This window comes from Buteo buteo, unplaced genomic scaffold (assembly GCF_964188355.1).
Source record: "Buteo buteo unplaced genomic scaffold, bButBut1.hap1.1 HAP1_SCAFFOLD_59, whole genome shotgun sequence".
Classification (NCBI taxonomy): domain Eukaryota; kingdom Metazoa; phylum Chordata; class Aves; order Accipitriformes; family Accipitridae; genus Buteo; species Buteo buteo.
Window position 1 is genome coordinate 249886 of NW_027439225.1, and position 15074 is coordinate 264959.

The 15074-nt window shown below is 52.7% G+C and overlaps 1 protein-coding gene across 1 annotated transcript; it reads right to left on the minus strand.

The window, feature by feature from the left end:
- Positions 1–257: 257 nt before the first annotated feature.
- Positions 258–14975, minus strand: LOC142027821 (electroneutral sodium bicarbonate exchanger 1-like). Its single transcript, XM_075022022.1, has 24 exons — positions 14928–14975; positions 14449–14644; positions 13607–13741; positions 13003–13138; positions 12627–12787; positions 11508–11693; positions 11311–11399; positions 11021–11178; positions 10555–10642; positions 9903–10049; positions 9654–9745; positions 9146–9320; positions 8876–9009; positions 8088–8333; positions 7878–7983; positions 6782–6943; positions 5942–6055; positions 5442–5603; positions 4573–4824; positions 3698–3766; positions 2982–3155; positions 2745–2882; positions 2166–2263; positions 258–1645 (listed from the first exon to the last, which is right to left on the minus strand). Exons 1-24 carry the CDS (start codon positions 14973–14975, stop codon positions 1558–1560), a joined length of 3354 nt encoding a protein of 1117 aa, XP_074878123.1. The 3' UTR covers positions 258–1557.
- Positions 14976–15074: the final 99 nt, after the last annotated feature.

The following is a 15074-nucleotide window of genomic DNA, read 5'->3' on the forward strand; positions in this document are numbered from 1 at the left end:
GCAGCAAGAAGTCCGCGCGTGAACATCCTTTACGCATAGAGTTGTTTTCTTCTAAGAAAAGTTGTATAACACCGTGAATGACCAAAAGGAGGAACTTCTCCACAGGCAGGATCTGTACAGTGTGCCAAGGGAAAATCCATCTGGGGTCTGCCCAATGCTGCATGAACGCAGGGTCCCCAGCATCTGAAGGGACCTAAGATTTACTTGCTACCGAGATGCCTCTTCTTGCTGCCTGTATGCCTTCTTCCTGGCTACGTTGCCTCCCAAGATCTTGCCCACCCCCAGCCTACTGGGGAGGGGGGGAATGTTAGAGAGACAGCCTTGATGCTGTGCCAGCACTGCTCAGCCATGGCCAAAACACTGCTGTGTTATCAACAGCTTTCTAGCTACCAGTACAGAGCACAGCACTACGAGGGCTGCTATGGGGTAAAAGAACTCCAACTCAGCCAGACCCAATACAGAAGGAAAGTGGAGGAACAACAGAGGGGGCAGCCCAGGGACACAGAGCCCCCCCCAGGTCTCATCTGGCCGCTCCTGTGACCATACGGTGTACTCAAAATCAAATACCTGAAGTGCTCCCTTAGATGCAGTGTACAGCCAGGGGACAAGAAGGTGGCAGTTCTGCATTTTGCAGCTCCCAGGCTGATGGCAGAGCCAAAGCAAAAAAACCAAAACCAAAACCAAACCAAGCAAGAGAGGTAAAACTGAAGCGCAGGGAGCAAATGCTTCTCTTTCACCTTAGGCCAACTGCTCGGACGCTCTCTATGCTGCCCTGCCACAGAGGGCATCCCTCTCGTACCAGTAAGAGACAGAAGAGTGAATTAAAGCCAGGACCCCAAACCAGACCAAAAACCCGGTCGTGATGAAGAAGAAAGTGGAGAATGCATCAAATATAACAGAAAATTATTTTGGACATTCCCAGTTTACATTTGGAAAAAAGAGGAAAAAAAAAAAAGCGGAGGAATTAGGTACTAAAAGAAGAGCACTGAATGATAAAGCAGTAGCAGTCCCTCTACCACTACAAACCCACACCCCCACACGCACACGTACGCACACAGACTTAACACCACCAAACTCCCATTGACTGTGACGTTCACCTCAGCTTGCTGGTCTAGAGACACTGAATGCCTGAAGCACACCAAGGATAACTGAAAACATCTGCATGGCTTTAATGGGAATCCTCCAACTGAAACAAAGCGCTTTCTCCCTCTGTCTGCGTTGGCACATCCCCGAGTCACGCTCTCGCTCCTCTCCTTCCAAGTCAAGATTCCTAAACGTGAAAAGCGGGAGTGGGGAAAGGCAAAGGGAAGAGAAAAAGAGGGAGAGCATCATCAGTGGAAGACCTGCCAGCTGCTGCTGATTCAGCCCTGTTTGGGGGACCACCCCAGCAGAGAGGAGCTGGTTTGCATGCCACGGTCCTCACTGCCTGTTCCCAGGGACAGGCTGTTTGCTCAGCCTTGCCGGCCAAAGCGTGGGAAAAGCGTAGGCGTGCACCGTCGCTTGCAGAGGAGCACGGACACGTTCGTGTGCAATCCTTTACCTTTTTCCTCCCTGGATTCAAAGGGTTTCTGTCTTCAAAGTGAGAGCCTTCCATACAGTCGTTTGTGACATTTCATCCAGGATAATAATCTCAGAAGGATCAGTCCTGCAATAAATATTTTACACAGCAATCCGTGATTATGGGAACTGATGCCACCAAGGGCATTAGCATCAGCAAGAGGAACAGCGGAGCCCCGAGAATCAAAGCTGCGCATAAGCATGGGAGGTTTTGCTGGATGAGGAGTTTTGGGAGGCAAGCTGGGGAGCTGCAGAGCAACAGCTCTGTGCAAAGGCTCTTGCTGGGGTTTAGCCCTGGTCCGGGTTCCTAAGCCACTGCTGGTACAGATCACGCCTGCAACTCCTCATGTGTAAGTATGAGGAACTCCAGCTACCGTAAAGGCGCTGATGATGCAAGGTTTGGGGGTCAAACGCGAGTGCTGCAGCCACTCTGCTTGGGGTCAGAGCCCTGCGATCACCTCCTGCAGCCCTGCCCCCGAATTTGATTTTCCCACCAAGCTGCCTGCTGGTTTCTGTGGGATGCCCCACAAAGAGGCAAGTGGAGAAAACTCTGCCAAACCCCTTCAAGCTAATCTTGCCGGGGGTCCTGGCGCTTGGTGGGGCTTTACCTGTCACTGCCTTGCTTTGGGATATCCATGTCACTGGTCTTCCCCACGTTCAGCTGAACTGAACTTGCAGCAGCAGCAGCTTCCATCGCCCTCCTGGACTCCTGAGGTAAAAAAGGGACAAATCACGTTCTCTGTCTTTGGTCAAAGTGGAGATAAGCTGAATGCCCAGCACAAAGTTAGCAGTCTGCCCTCCCCTTCTGCCCCTTGGCAGCTATAGGTATTAGTGCAGCAGGGTAGAAACCGTTCACTCCAAAGGTTTTGGGGCAGGGGGATTGGGTGTTCAAAACACGATTATGAGCAAATCTTGCCAGCAGCAGCAGCAGCACCTTCTAATAACAATCATCGTAATGATAATGACCTTTGTGAAAAACGACTCGTTTTAAAAATTACACCTGTATTCAAGCGTTCAGCTCACTGCTACTTGAGGAAACAAAGGTTACAACGTGGGATCCAGGCTATTGGGATCTATTTCGATTGAGTGCTGATCTTCCCCCAACGTTTCCAGACAAGCTGTAAGAGAAACAGGCAACCTCACAGCCCGACGGAGATGTCCAGCCCCGAGGACCCAGCAAGCCTTACCTCTTCTTCTTCTCTGGCTTCATTTCTGGCATCGTCCAACTTCTTCTTCCTTTCTGGCATAAGGTCATCCAGAAAGCTGAGCTCGCGCTTTGAGAAGCAGAAATCCATCGCTTTCCGGACAAAGACGAGAGCCAAAACCTTCACGAATAAGAGGGAAGATGCGGTGAGCTCAGAGACGATGCCACCTCTCACTCCAACGCTGCAAACACCCCGCTGCTGAGCGGCGGCAGCTCTTACCATCATGGGAAAGATGATGGCGGCACGGGACACCTTGATGGTCCAGAGCAGGACGAGGCAGGTCAGCTGGATCACCGTGAACAAATGCACCTTTTGCAAGGGCACGTGCCGCAGGTAGATGAAATCCGGCTGGTGTTTCGCTGGCATCCAAAACAGCTTCAAGCGATCAAAGAACTGCAAAATAAAAGGGAAAGGTTGCCGCCTTGGGACTGCGGCAAGTTTCTGGCCCTCTCGAGACGTGGAGGCGGTTTGCAGCATCTCGCTTGCCGTCAGAAATCCTGGATCCCACCGCGTTCCTCCTGGGAGCAGCACCCATTTTCCCTTCGCTCCATCTATCAACCGGCTTGCCCCTGAGAGCTGCCCACCAAACGGCAACTATTCCGTGCCGTTCCATTATTAGCATTTCTCGGCCCACTGAATCCCCCAGCGAGGATTTCCACCAGTGGCAGAAACTGCCTTCCCTTTGCACTGAATTCCCCCGCTTTCACGTAACCAAACACTGACCTGCCCTAAACCCTGAAACAGAGAGCGCTGAACTTGCCTGGTCCTCCCAGCCCTATATACCTCCTGTGCCTCCACCAATCTTTTTCTTACACAAAAGAGTTTCATTGCTTGCTCTGCAAGAAGTTTTTCCCATGCCACTGCTTTTTTCCCTGCTGCTACGGAGACAAAATACCAGGGAGACGACATGCTGCACGCTGTAAAAGAGTCCGTACCTGAATTCCTCTGAGCGACGACACACCCATGTAGAGAAAGACGCCATAGAGCACAGGCATTGGTATAAACTGGGGGGGAAAAGAGAAAAAAAAAAAAGAATGCAATCGTTTCTTTCTCCGTATTGCATTTTCAGTATTACCACCCTCTTCCACAGGCACTGCCTAAAATTGCTTGAAGCCTTCCAGCTTCCATTCAGGCTTACAGATGGGTCAGGTTTTAACCATTAAAGATTTTGTGCGCACGAGTGAGCTAAGGCTCTGCTTTAGGCTGAACTTTGGAGTTACCTCTCCTCAGAATACTCCTATTTTCCAGAAAGGTTGGAGGAAAATAGGCGATTTCACCCGTGCTACCCTATGCCGCATTCTGTGGCGGTAGAAAAACACTTCTGCCTAATCTTGGGGCAACAGGCAAAGGCCACAGGCCTCCTTTTAGCCTAGAGACGAGATTACTTTGTGGGAGGAACGTGCAAGGAAGCCCACGGGGATGACCTCAGTGTGTTTAGCTCCTGGGAACAGCTGCTCCGGGGCATTTGGGGAGCAAATTGCAGCCCGTAAAGGGCTGCCTGTTTGAAAGAGAGCAGACGTGCTGGTCTGAATATGCTCAGCTGTAACCCATAAACATGGGCGGGCCTGAAAGACACCCGAAAATTCAAGCAGTTGCGTTGCTCGCTTGCCTCGAGCACACCAAACGGGGGCCCGAAGGGCTGCAAAGCCTAACCGAGGCTGGTTCCCACCGTGGGTCAAGCCCCAAGGGTTGGGATCACCCCCTCCTCCTCCGCTCCACAACTAACTACTCAGGCCTGCAGAGAGGGGACTGTTTTTCTGTAACCTCCAACAAGCTCGCGGTTGTCGGGTGGTTTGCATTTTCCTCTCACCTTTAACACGGAAGTGAAGAAGACGGAGCAGCCCATGAGCCCAAAGATCAGCAAGCCAGTGACTCTCTGCTCTCGTATCCCCAGAAACTTGGGTTGTTCTCCTGGAGCTGAGCAGTCAGACTCTACTTTGAGGCTATTCACGTGGGTGATGGACAGGACGGTCGCAGCCACAAACCAGGGCAGCCCCATCACCGAGCACACCCCCAGCATCACGGCCACCACGAAAAGGTCCAGGTGGTACCCGCATCCTTTCTGCAGGCAGGAAAACAAGAAACAGAGCATCCCATAGCACAAGAGCAAGGATAACGTCGCAAGTCAGACTCAAACCCTGCTCGAGCACAGGTCAACTTCTTCAGAATTTAAAACAAGAAATGGAAACAAGTAAGGGTGTACGCAGGCTTTGCACAAGCACCTGGCATGAAAATCTGGCAGGAGTTCAGACACAAGGGATATGGGGAGCTTGTGCGATACATACTTCTCCAAAAAAACCCACCCACAACCCAAAACCACCAAACCGTTTTTTTCACTCACAAAGAAAATTCTACCACTTGCGAGGAAGGTGTGACTCTGAGTTATCCCTGGCAGCGCATCAAAACAATGCATTCCCCGCACCTGCTGCTGCTGCCGTTTCAAAACAAAAACGCGCTTCCATATTGCTCCAAGATTAATTTGCTCCTCCAAAAGGTTGCTCATCTGAACTGCCCTGTCACTTGCTCCCTGCATCATCGTTAATCCAGGAGAGCATCCTGCCACGCAGCCTGACCTTGTCCCAAACCAATGCCTTCAGAAAGCATCGGCAATAAGAGCTTCTCCCCAGACCTGCAGCCCAGAAGGGGCTGGGGCCGGGGTCATCTCTCGCAGGCCCTTACCTTCAGCTTGTGCTCCTTCCTGTTCACAATAACGGCACTGATCTGCTGGTCCATGAATATCAAGATGGTGCAGAGCAGAGCTGGGACGAGCGCAGCCAACACCGTCCACCAAGGGTTGGGTCCTATGGGGTTGATGAACCACCCGCGGTCGTCTCTGGTAGGCTGCAACAAAGCCCACACATCAGCATCGTCTCCCAGGCCAGGCACTCCACTGGCTTTCCTTTTCCCCTCCCTCCCTGTGTCAGAGCACCTCCCAGCCCTGGCTTCATGTCCCCCTCTCCCGTGGGCTTCAGCAGTGCCAGTCTCCTCTTTGCAAGCACCTCTAGGTACTTCTCCTGTAGGTATCTAGTTTTGGGGCCATCTTCTCGTTGCCAGGAGGAAGCAAGGCACTTGGAGGTGGAAGAGGAGATGGTCACACCACCAGCATCTCCTCCAGACTCAGCCCTGCCCTGCCCCGGCATCACCTTGTGGCACCCCCACGTGCCAAAACACCCCATTACCTTGAACGTGTGGGGGACCTGGAGCTTTGGCGATGGGATCCCAACCACAAAGTCAAGGAGCACCATGATGGCGATGGTGAGGAAAACAGCAAAGTCGCTCACCGTGGACCGTACCTGGGGCGAGAAACCAGAGGTGAAAGGGGCATGGCAAACAGGGCCGTAACGTGAGATGCAAGAGTTGCGGACATCCACAACATTCAGGCTGGTTAACCAAATCCCACCACCCCTCTGAGCACATGCAGCCTGATCCCTTGCTTAGATACTGTTGCTGTGTTTGTCCCCGTGAGATCTGGCGTCAGATAATAAAAAAAGCTTAATTAGGCGGACAAGGGTTGGTTTAAGTCAAAACCTAAAAATAATAATAATAATATTAAAAATAAGAAAAGAGATGTCTGCCACTACAGCTACACTCACAGCTACAACGGCAACAAGGCACTGAGGCATCCTTTAGTCCTCAAAAGGAACCTCCTCATTCGAATCTACTTTCCGCTCGAGCACATAATGCGCAGAAGGTAGGAAAAAAACCCACAACCCCAACCCCCAAAACTTTGGGAAACCTGACTTCCTACTACCTGAGGAGAGGGAAAAAAAAAAAAATTAAAAAAAATCAAACCCCAAAAATCTTCAATCTGGGGCAGATCGCGAGGCAGGTGGGAAATGCTACGATGATTTTGCACTCACGGAAATGAGTGCGGGACATCCAAGCTCTTGGAGAGCTTGGCCTGCAAGGCCAACGTTTCCCAGCTTGACCATGGCGGGGCTAATACTGCTTAGTGCTCCAGGAAAGCCATTTTGGGAAACGAGTGTGGAGATGGACGCTGGCCACCATCTTCTACTTACTCTGGTTGGAAAGTAGCGGCTGGTTTTAAACTTCTTCAAGAAGCTTGACAGGGCAAAGGTGGCGAAGAAGAGGATGCAGCACCAGAGGAACACATCAGGCGTGTAGGGGCCGTCGCGTCCACAGGCAGGTCCTTGAAACTCCCCACGCAAATGCCGATATTCCTGGAGAAACAGAGCGTCAGGACACAAAGGCAGTGCACGTGCGGCAGGGAAACCTCGCGTAGCTAGGGGGTTTTGAGGATCTTGGTCCAAGATCCACGACCCTCTAACTGCTCCTGCCAATGGAGATTTATATGTAATGAGCAGCAGCAGCTGAACAAGTGACACATCGAACTATAGAGCGGAGAAACGAGATGTGAGGGGACACCATACCACGCACCCTCGGCACATCCTCTGCCTGCCATTCGAGCAATCGTGGCTAAAGAAGACACCAGAGGGGAAGGAAACACTGGAAACTCTTGGGGAGAGAGAGAGAGGGAAGAGGGAAGGAGGGCTAAAGACAACCATGGTAGGAAAGGAGGAGAAGAGACAAATCGTCCCTTCCCAGGGGAGGGCTCGCAGAACCTGGCCAAGAGGGGATGAAGGCCACCATAAGAGCCTGCTGCCCTAGGCCCGGGCTCTGCTTCCAGCCACAACAGCCTGAGAGGCTGCTCAGACATGCAAATTTATGCATGTACCTACAGACAGCACTGAACGAGAAAGCAAGGCCCAGAGTTACTAGGAACCCATTAAGGAGGCCAATTACTACCTTTCAAGCATGAACTTAAGTCCTACCTACAACTTCTACAATAATCAAACCACCCACTACTTAACCTTCCTCCCAGTCAGAAATACTGTCCGGCAACAGGCTTGAGGGGGACACTTGCTACCTACCCACAACGCTGGGGACCAGGTAGACTGGGACAAGGTGGACTCTCCTCCCGAGGACCAAGCGGTTTTAACAAACCACACGCTAGATTTAAGCAAGGACTTTTCCGAGCAGCACTAGCACAGTTTGAAGCCCATCATTCCCTGAAGGGCTCTGACTTTTGCACCATGCAAATGCCCCTGGACCCCGTGGCCGCGGCGCGAGGAAGCAGTGGCTCGGGGCACTTACGGTCACCGTGAGGTTTTCCCAGGCGATGCCAGACACGTTGATCCCGTTGCTCGCCCAGAAACGCAGCGTTTCGTTGCTGGGATGGGTCGGTGCCTCACACTTACAGCTGGGAGGAGAGAAGCCAAGACAGGGGTAAGGGAAAGGCGATGGAGGTGCAGCCCGCAGATCCTGCCAAGGGGCAGAAGCTTTCTCAGGGGGAAAAAAACCCACTAGTAGCTGGTGAGGAAGTCCAGCTTGCTGTGCATGTGCACAGGGTAGGTGTCTCGCAGGTGACTCAGCTTCTCCAGAGCCTCGTAGATGAAGATGATGCAGATGAGGGAGGCAAAGGCTTCTTCCGTGAAGCGGGTGACGTAGCACACCAAACAGCTGGCATCGGTGGCCACCAGCACTATGCACAAGAAGGCGGTCCACAGCCCAATGCACGCCCGCAGAGACAGATAGGAGAGCGTGTACTCCCTGGGAAAGCAAAATGAAACAAAGGCTGCAAAGGCCAGCAAGAGGCCCTGAGACATGCCTGCCTTTGGGGAAAACAGGGAGCAATTCTGGAGCGTGTCAAGGCTGCGGATGGGAAATGCAGTTTCCAGGTACTACTACAGAGAGCCTCGGGGCTGTGGTGCAGGGTGTAGACCCACAGGAGGAGAGGCCAATTATTTAGTTACCACTGTTGAACAAGGATCTTGTGTTAACACCTTGGAGGCTGCTTGAGGTCAGGTCCCTCTTGGGCCAGGTGGTGTTCTCCCACATCACCCTGATGCCCTGACACTGAAACCAGCTGGGTTTGCACCCAGTCACCTGCTGCCAGCAAGCTGGGGCTTAATGATAAACCTTATGGCAATAAGGGTGGTTTATCTCCCATCAAAGCCATAGCAACAAAAGGACTGTCACTAAAATCTAGCAACTACCCCTAAGAAACAGAAAAGCAAAGCAAAGCATCTTTTCTCCATCACTGCCCCCTTCTGAAGGCTCTCGCAGCACCCAGCTGCGGCAGCCAGCCTTACTTGCAGAATTTGTAGAGGATCTTCTCAAACACGAGGACGGGTCCGGTGCTGCCGAGGATGGTGAGAGGTTGGCCGGCAAAGAGGCAATACACCACGCCGGCCATGGACGCGCCCAGCAGCGACTCCATGGCACTCTGTCCAGGGAAGAGAGGCAGCCGTGAGTAAATAAATCGTTAGGGAGAAACAAAAACCAAAGCCGATTCACTGCAGCGAGGACTTTGGCCTGACTTTTATCCTCCCCCATGCCCCCCAACAGAGAGAGGTGCTCACTATCTGGCCATTGGTCGCCTCCCCCAGCAGTCCCCCAAAGGTGACGACAGGGGACATGCAGGCACAGTAGAGGAAGAGGAAGGACGCCAGGCACTGCAGGCTCAGACCATCCCGGAAGTCGCTCCAGAACCACGGGGCTTTCCGCTTCACGTCCAGGGTCAAACCTCCAAAGAGCCTGCAGGAAGGAAAAAGAAGAGAGTCTGTTCTCTTGGAGGAACACGGGGACTTTGCTTTGCTGCAGAAGGGCAATCAGAAGCACGGAGTCACTTGCGTGGCTAAAAAGAAGCACTCTCCTTCCTCCCAAATCAAGGAAACCTGCGTGCAATGGTGATGGCTGGGGCTGAGCCCAGCTGCCCAGATCTCCCCCCTGCCCAGCCCAGGGGACCAAGCTGGCAATGCGGAGCCCCTTCGTTGAACCAGCTAACCCCAAAGACCTGCTAGAAGGGAGGGTGCATGCTCAGATTTGAGAAGCAAACAGAAAAAAAACCCAAACTATTAAAGCTCCCACCTTCCCGTCCGCTGCAGTTCAGGGCCACTGTGTTTCTCCAGCGTGCTGTGAGAAGCACTGTCGTCAAGAGCTCCTGGCATCTTCCTTTTTTCCTGTTAAAATGGAAGTAAGATAAAGCTATGGACTTGTAACCGCTGGCTTGTTTTGCTTCTGGTCTGGCTCTGTGACTGTGTCAGAGTGGGACCTTGTGAATTTGGGCCCCTGAACAGCATCCCCAGCCGTCCCGCCCATCCCCCTCGCGCCTCCCACCTGCGAAGGGACGTTTTTCGGGGGCTCGATTCGGATCGATGGATCCCACTCTCCTGGCGGCAAGACCGTGACCTGATCCAGAAACTCGTCGATGCCAGCCACGAGGTCAGCCCCGTTCTTGGCTTTATAGGCAACGTCACGGAAAACCTACCAATAGAAGACAACCTGGTGAGAGGACAACCCAGCTCGGAGGTCCTAACCAGTGCAATAAGCTCTTGGCTAAACGCAAGGCTTTTTCCCCAAAATTTCCTGCTGGAAAGGGCAGGAAATACTCCCCCAAAAGGAAAAATCTGTGCGTCAGGGCATTTGTAATCATCTCCCCCACGAGGCCCCCGTCCCCCATGGCACACCATACCCTTCTGCTTAAAGAGCAAGAGAAGTTTGACTGGCCCTGGCAATGCCACCACTGGGGACAGCGTGCTGGGGACCCCGGCAAGAAGGATGAGGTGCAGGATGCACCCCGGGTGGGATTTCAGCCTCCAGGATGTGGGGTGATGCAAATCTGCGTGTTCGCTTCGGGGTGAGAAAGAGGGCTGGGCTATTTGGAGAGCTGCGGGCAGCTGGGACAGCAAATCCTCTTCCTCACTACTTCAGAGACAGGGAGAGCTGAAGAAAGGCAAAAATGACCCGGAGCTATCTCATCTTGTCGCACCTCATCTGTCATGATAGTGGCCATGGACCTGCCGATCTCATGGTACTGATGGGCTTTTCCTTCTGGTCCAAGCAAAACAAACAGGAACCTGGGCAAGAAAAACAAAATGAGAGAGAGAAGAAGGTGTCCTTGCTCCAAGAGCACCCAGGGAAAGCCCTGGCAGCTCCCAGCCCGGAGCGTGGCTCAAGACGGGACACGTAGGCTCAGCGACGCCACGATGAATTTGAAATTCTTCAAAACCGACGGCAAATTTCATTTGGGGGCCAACTTTCATTACAATTGGCCGATGGGTTTAAAAGCTACAGCAGGGAATGGAGAAACGAAGGCGAGGAGATGTGGGTGGGGGAAACGTGCTTGCTCCCCCTCCCACTCGCCTTGTTCCCTTGGGACACCAAACTGATGCCTGCAACTCGATCTTTGGTTGGGTGTCTTTTTTACGGAAAAAATTTGCGCTTCTCATTCGCACCTTGTTGGGATGGGAACTTCCGTCATGCCCGAGAGGAGGACAGCCGGGCTCAGGCGGACAAATGCCACGATGGGCTGGTGAAGGAAATCCAGCTCTCCTACAAGCACGTTGGATGCTTCAGCCCCGGTGGGAATTTTCTTCATGAAGTGCAGCTCCGCCTGGGCACGACAAGCGATTTTCAGGCAATTACCCCAAAAGCAAAGCCCACAGCGCTCTGCAGCACACTCTCCAGCCAAGTTTGCAAGAGCAAATCTGGCCCTAAAGGCGTGAGAAAGCTACGAGTGTCTCACCTTGCTTAAATCCGTTGCTCTGCTCTCAGGGTTCACCCCATCTTTAGCTTCTGCAGCGGTGGGAGAAGGACAAGAGGTGATTGTTTGGGCTGGTAGGAAAAAGAAAGACACTCAGAAAGATGGACGAGGAGCAACTGGGACGCTTCTCCTTTGCCCGGACAAGTCTAATGGGGCCACAGCCCTGCAGAAAGCCTCACCTGGCTTGTAGAGGAGGTGCAGGTCTGACTGCCTCTTGCTCACATCAGCAAACGAGCAGACAGCGGGCAGAAGGTTGGTTGTCTTCTCGTTCTGATGGTGGTGCTTCCTCAGAAGGACTTCTCGAACTTGCGCCCGCACGTGCTCGTCAAACTCCGTGGACTGTTCTTGCTGGGCCAGGATCGTATCTGAGGATGGCAAAGGGAAACAAAGCCATCAGAGCAGAAACCCCAACAAGTCCCGACCCCCAAAGCCCCCAGGGAAGGCTGTGCCACACAGGCTGCACCCTAATGCCGGCTCAGCCTTGCATAGCAAGGCCTTTTAATAATGTTCAGCCTTTGCAGCCAAAACGAGAATTTTCTTCTGCTAAGAAACATGGCATCCAAGTGCTTATTCATCATTCCGCTAAGATAAATATTTCCCATTCTAAATGACGCAATTTTCTTGCCCGACCTGGCCTTTCTGACTCTACACGTTCACCCAAATTATAAGCGATCTATAGCACAGACGTTCCCAGAGCTTCCCGTGCTGATCGAGTGCAATTTGCCGAGCCCAGGGAGAAACGTGCTAAGAATGGCTCCGACTTCTCCAGCCCTTGAAAGGGCTGAATGGAGACCTGCCGCCAGTCAAAGATAACTTCTCCAAAGCGGCTTTTGCAATTAACTTCAAGTATCTTCCCCACAGAAATACACTGCTTGGTCATCGCCAGATAAACTCTGCCTTAAAACTCTTACATGCTGGATCTTAAGGCAAAAGCAAAAAAAAGAATGCGAGGAAACAGCTTGTAAGAAATAGTTCCTTTAAGGAGGTTCAGCTCTTACGCAGACTCTGTATTTCTAAGAGCAGCCTGCTAAGCCCTGACACACGCTCCTTTTTGGCTGCAGAATATTCTCTAGTGGCTTCTCAACCCCACAAACTGCTTTCAAAAGGACCCCGCATTGGAATAAAAAAACGGTGCGACTGTTGCATGCCCAGTCTACATCCAAAAACAGCTCATGAGAAAAACACAGTGGCACTTCTGGAAAAGGACGTGCCATTGGGGCAGGGTTTGATTTGGGAGTGAAGAGCACCGTGGCGAGCTGAGCTCGGCCGTTCCCGGAGGGATGCAGCGCCCATGGTACCTGCAATCTCTTCGATGCTGTTGGCACAAATGTCCAGCAGCACCGACCCGTTGCTGATGCAGCTCCTCAGCTCGGAGAGGCTGTGCAAGGACAGCGTGCCAACGTAGGGCTTGCTCCAGCGCTCGCCGCCATCTTCCACGTCCTCCTCAAACTTCAGCCACCTGCGGACATCGGGTGCGATCAGCCCCATTGCAAGAAAACAGCCCCAGCTCTGCAACCCCTTTGACAGAGCCACGGGGTGGCAAGAGGAGAAGGCTCCTCGTGCCGCCACCTGCAGCTGCAAAAGCTTCGCATCCTGGAGAGGAGAAAGCAGAGCCCACGGGCGCTGCCGGTGCAGGGACTCCTCTCCCACCGCAGCCAAGCAGCAGGGATTTACCTTGCCGTTTCCTTCCACTCGCCATCTCGGCCCTCTTTTACACAGATCTCATCCAGCTCGGAGAACAAGTGGTGAGAGAGGTGCTGCTCGTCCTCCTTGCTCCTGAGAATGAACTGCACCCGCTGGGACGGGGAGCCTGGGGGCAGAAGGCAAAGACCCATCCCGTTACTGCGCCTGAACACAGCTCGTCACGCTCACGTGCAAAGTGGCCATCAGCACCAGTGCAGCCATAAACACTGGGCTGGCCCCTCTCCTCTGCATCTGTCTGGGCTTGCACAGAGCCGTGGAGAAGGAGAAGCATCTAGTCCACCTCTGCATGATGATGGGCTGCTTTCCTTCCCCACATTGCCATTTTTAAAGCCAGGATCCCTCTAAGGAAGACGAGCCTAAACCCATTATGCATTTAACTGCATTAAAAAAAACACAAACAAAAAAAAACAACAAAAAAAAAGAAAACTTGGGAAAAAGAGGGTGTTGCTCAATACGGCCACTTTCCCTCGGAAGAACAGCAACTCACTCAAACTAGCCACGGGGACCTGCTTGCAGAAGGCCCCAGCGCCCACGTTGCCCCCAGGAGTTTAGCGAATGCCGCGGTGGGACTTACAGTGGTAGCCCTGCTCCATCGGGGCAGAGTCCTTCTCCCGTTCCCCTTCCCGATGCTTCTGGCTGTGGCGGCGGTGATGCCGGTGGCTCTGCCTAACCAGTGGCATCCGCGCGCCCACGTACAGGGTCCGGTGGCCTGCGAAAAAGCAGCGGTTTTTGCAGCACTCTCGGCATTGCGGCAATGGTTGAGGTGGCCGGTGCCTTGCTAAGCCACGGTTATATATCCCAGGAGCAACGCCAGCTTCCCTGAATGTTATTTTCACTGGACCTCCTTTTTTCCAAGCCTATTTTACTCGAGCTTTGCAACAACACAGCAACAACAAGTGTTGGCTCTGGGTCATCTAAAAGTGCCCCCAAAGTATTGGACCTCTTCTCAAATTCCAGCTTCGGCTGGACAACACTCAGACTTGCTCATTAAGCAGCAACACAAGCTAATTATTTTCAAAATCTCTGTATGGCACGAGGCGACAAGAGACGATCAAATCAGTCCCATCGTAATGAACTCCAGAACAAAAAAAGAAAATCACAGCCCCGCGTCTGCAGCCCTGAAATGATTCTCCTGACCTCTCCAAGCCAGGAGCAGCCTCTGCGAGAAAAAAAGCCGTGAATTATCGAGCCCTGTGGCTACAACTCACACCGTGGCCTCCCGGGGGGCTTTTTCCCTCCGTTTAAAAAGCCGTAATAGTAAAAAACGTGACAATAACTGTGCTGCTTCATTGAGAAGCGCGGCACGTTTTGCTGCACATGATGTGACACCCAACAAGGCACACAGGAGAGACTTTGTGCAATGGGAAAACGCGCTGGGCTGGTGGCTCCTCTACCAGGATCTCAGCAGAGACTCACCTTCCAACTCCTCCTCCTCATAGCGAACACTGACAGTGTTGCTCCTTCTTCCCCGGTCAATCACTGCCTCCTCGTCATGTCTCTGTTTAGCAACGACAAGAAGGGAAAAGTTGGGGCTGGGGGTGGAGAGCTCCCTTACGTCCTCCCAGCCATCACCCACCCCTGCGTCCACGCGAGTCCACGAGCCATCACGCCTCTACGTGCCGCCTCCTCCTCCTTCAGGCACAGCCCTAAAACCACGGACTTGTAGGAGGTTTTCCTTCCCATACGCAAATAAAACAGCCCATAACATCACCTCTACTGTATACCACGAGAGTCTGGACGTCTTTAATACAGCAGGAGAGGGATGAGTGTTTCAGACCAAAAAAACCCACCTCCTGCTTTGTTCTTGAGGTTCCTGTCTAAAAAAGTGATTTCCAAACTGGAAAAAAACCAACCCCAACCCACAAAACTGCACTTTTGAGCCCCGGCCGTGCTACCTGTAACTCTTCCAGAAGTGTCATTTTGTAACCCCCGTTTGGGTTCATCCTCACGTCAGTCACTGGGTTTCGGGGACAACTGAACCTCCAGGTCAGTCAGGGGGCCCGATTCCCCAGGGACTGATGGAGTAGCCCTCACGGGAGGAG

What these genes read in the sequence shown, in the direction of transcription:
- LOC142027821 (XM_075022022.1), bottom strand. Translation starts at nt 14,975, where the DNA reads ATGAACCCAAACGGGGGTTACAAAATGACACTTCTGGAAGAGTTACAG. An exon ending in GAGCAACGGATTTAAGCAAG is followed by an intron (nt 11,179 to 11,310) that starts GTGAGACACTCG and finishes TGTCGTGCCCAG; the next exon opens with GCGGAGCTGCACTTCATGAA. An exon ending in AAGCCAGAGAAGAAGAAGAG is followed by an intron (nt 2,264 to 2,744) that starts GTAAGGCTTGCT and finishes TTACCTCAGGAG; the next exon opens with TCCAGGAGGGCGATGGAAGC.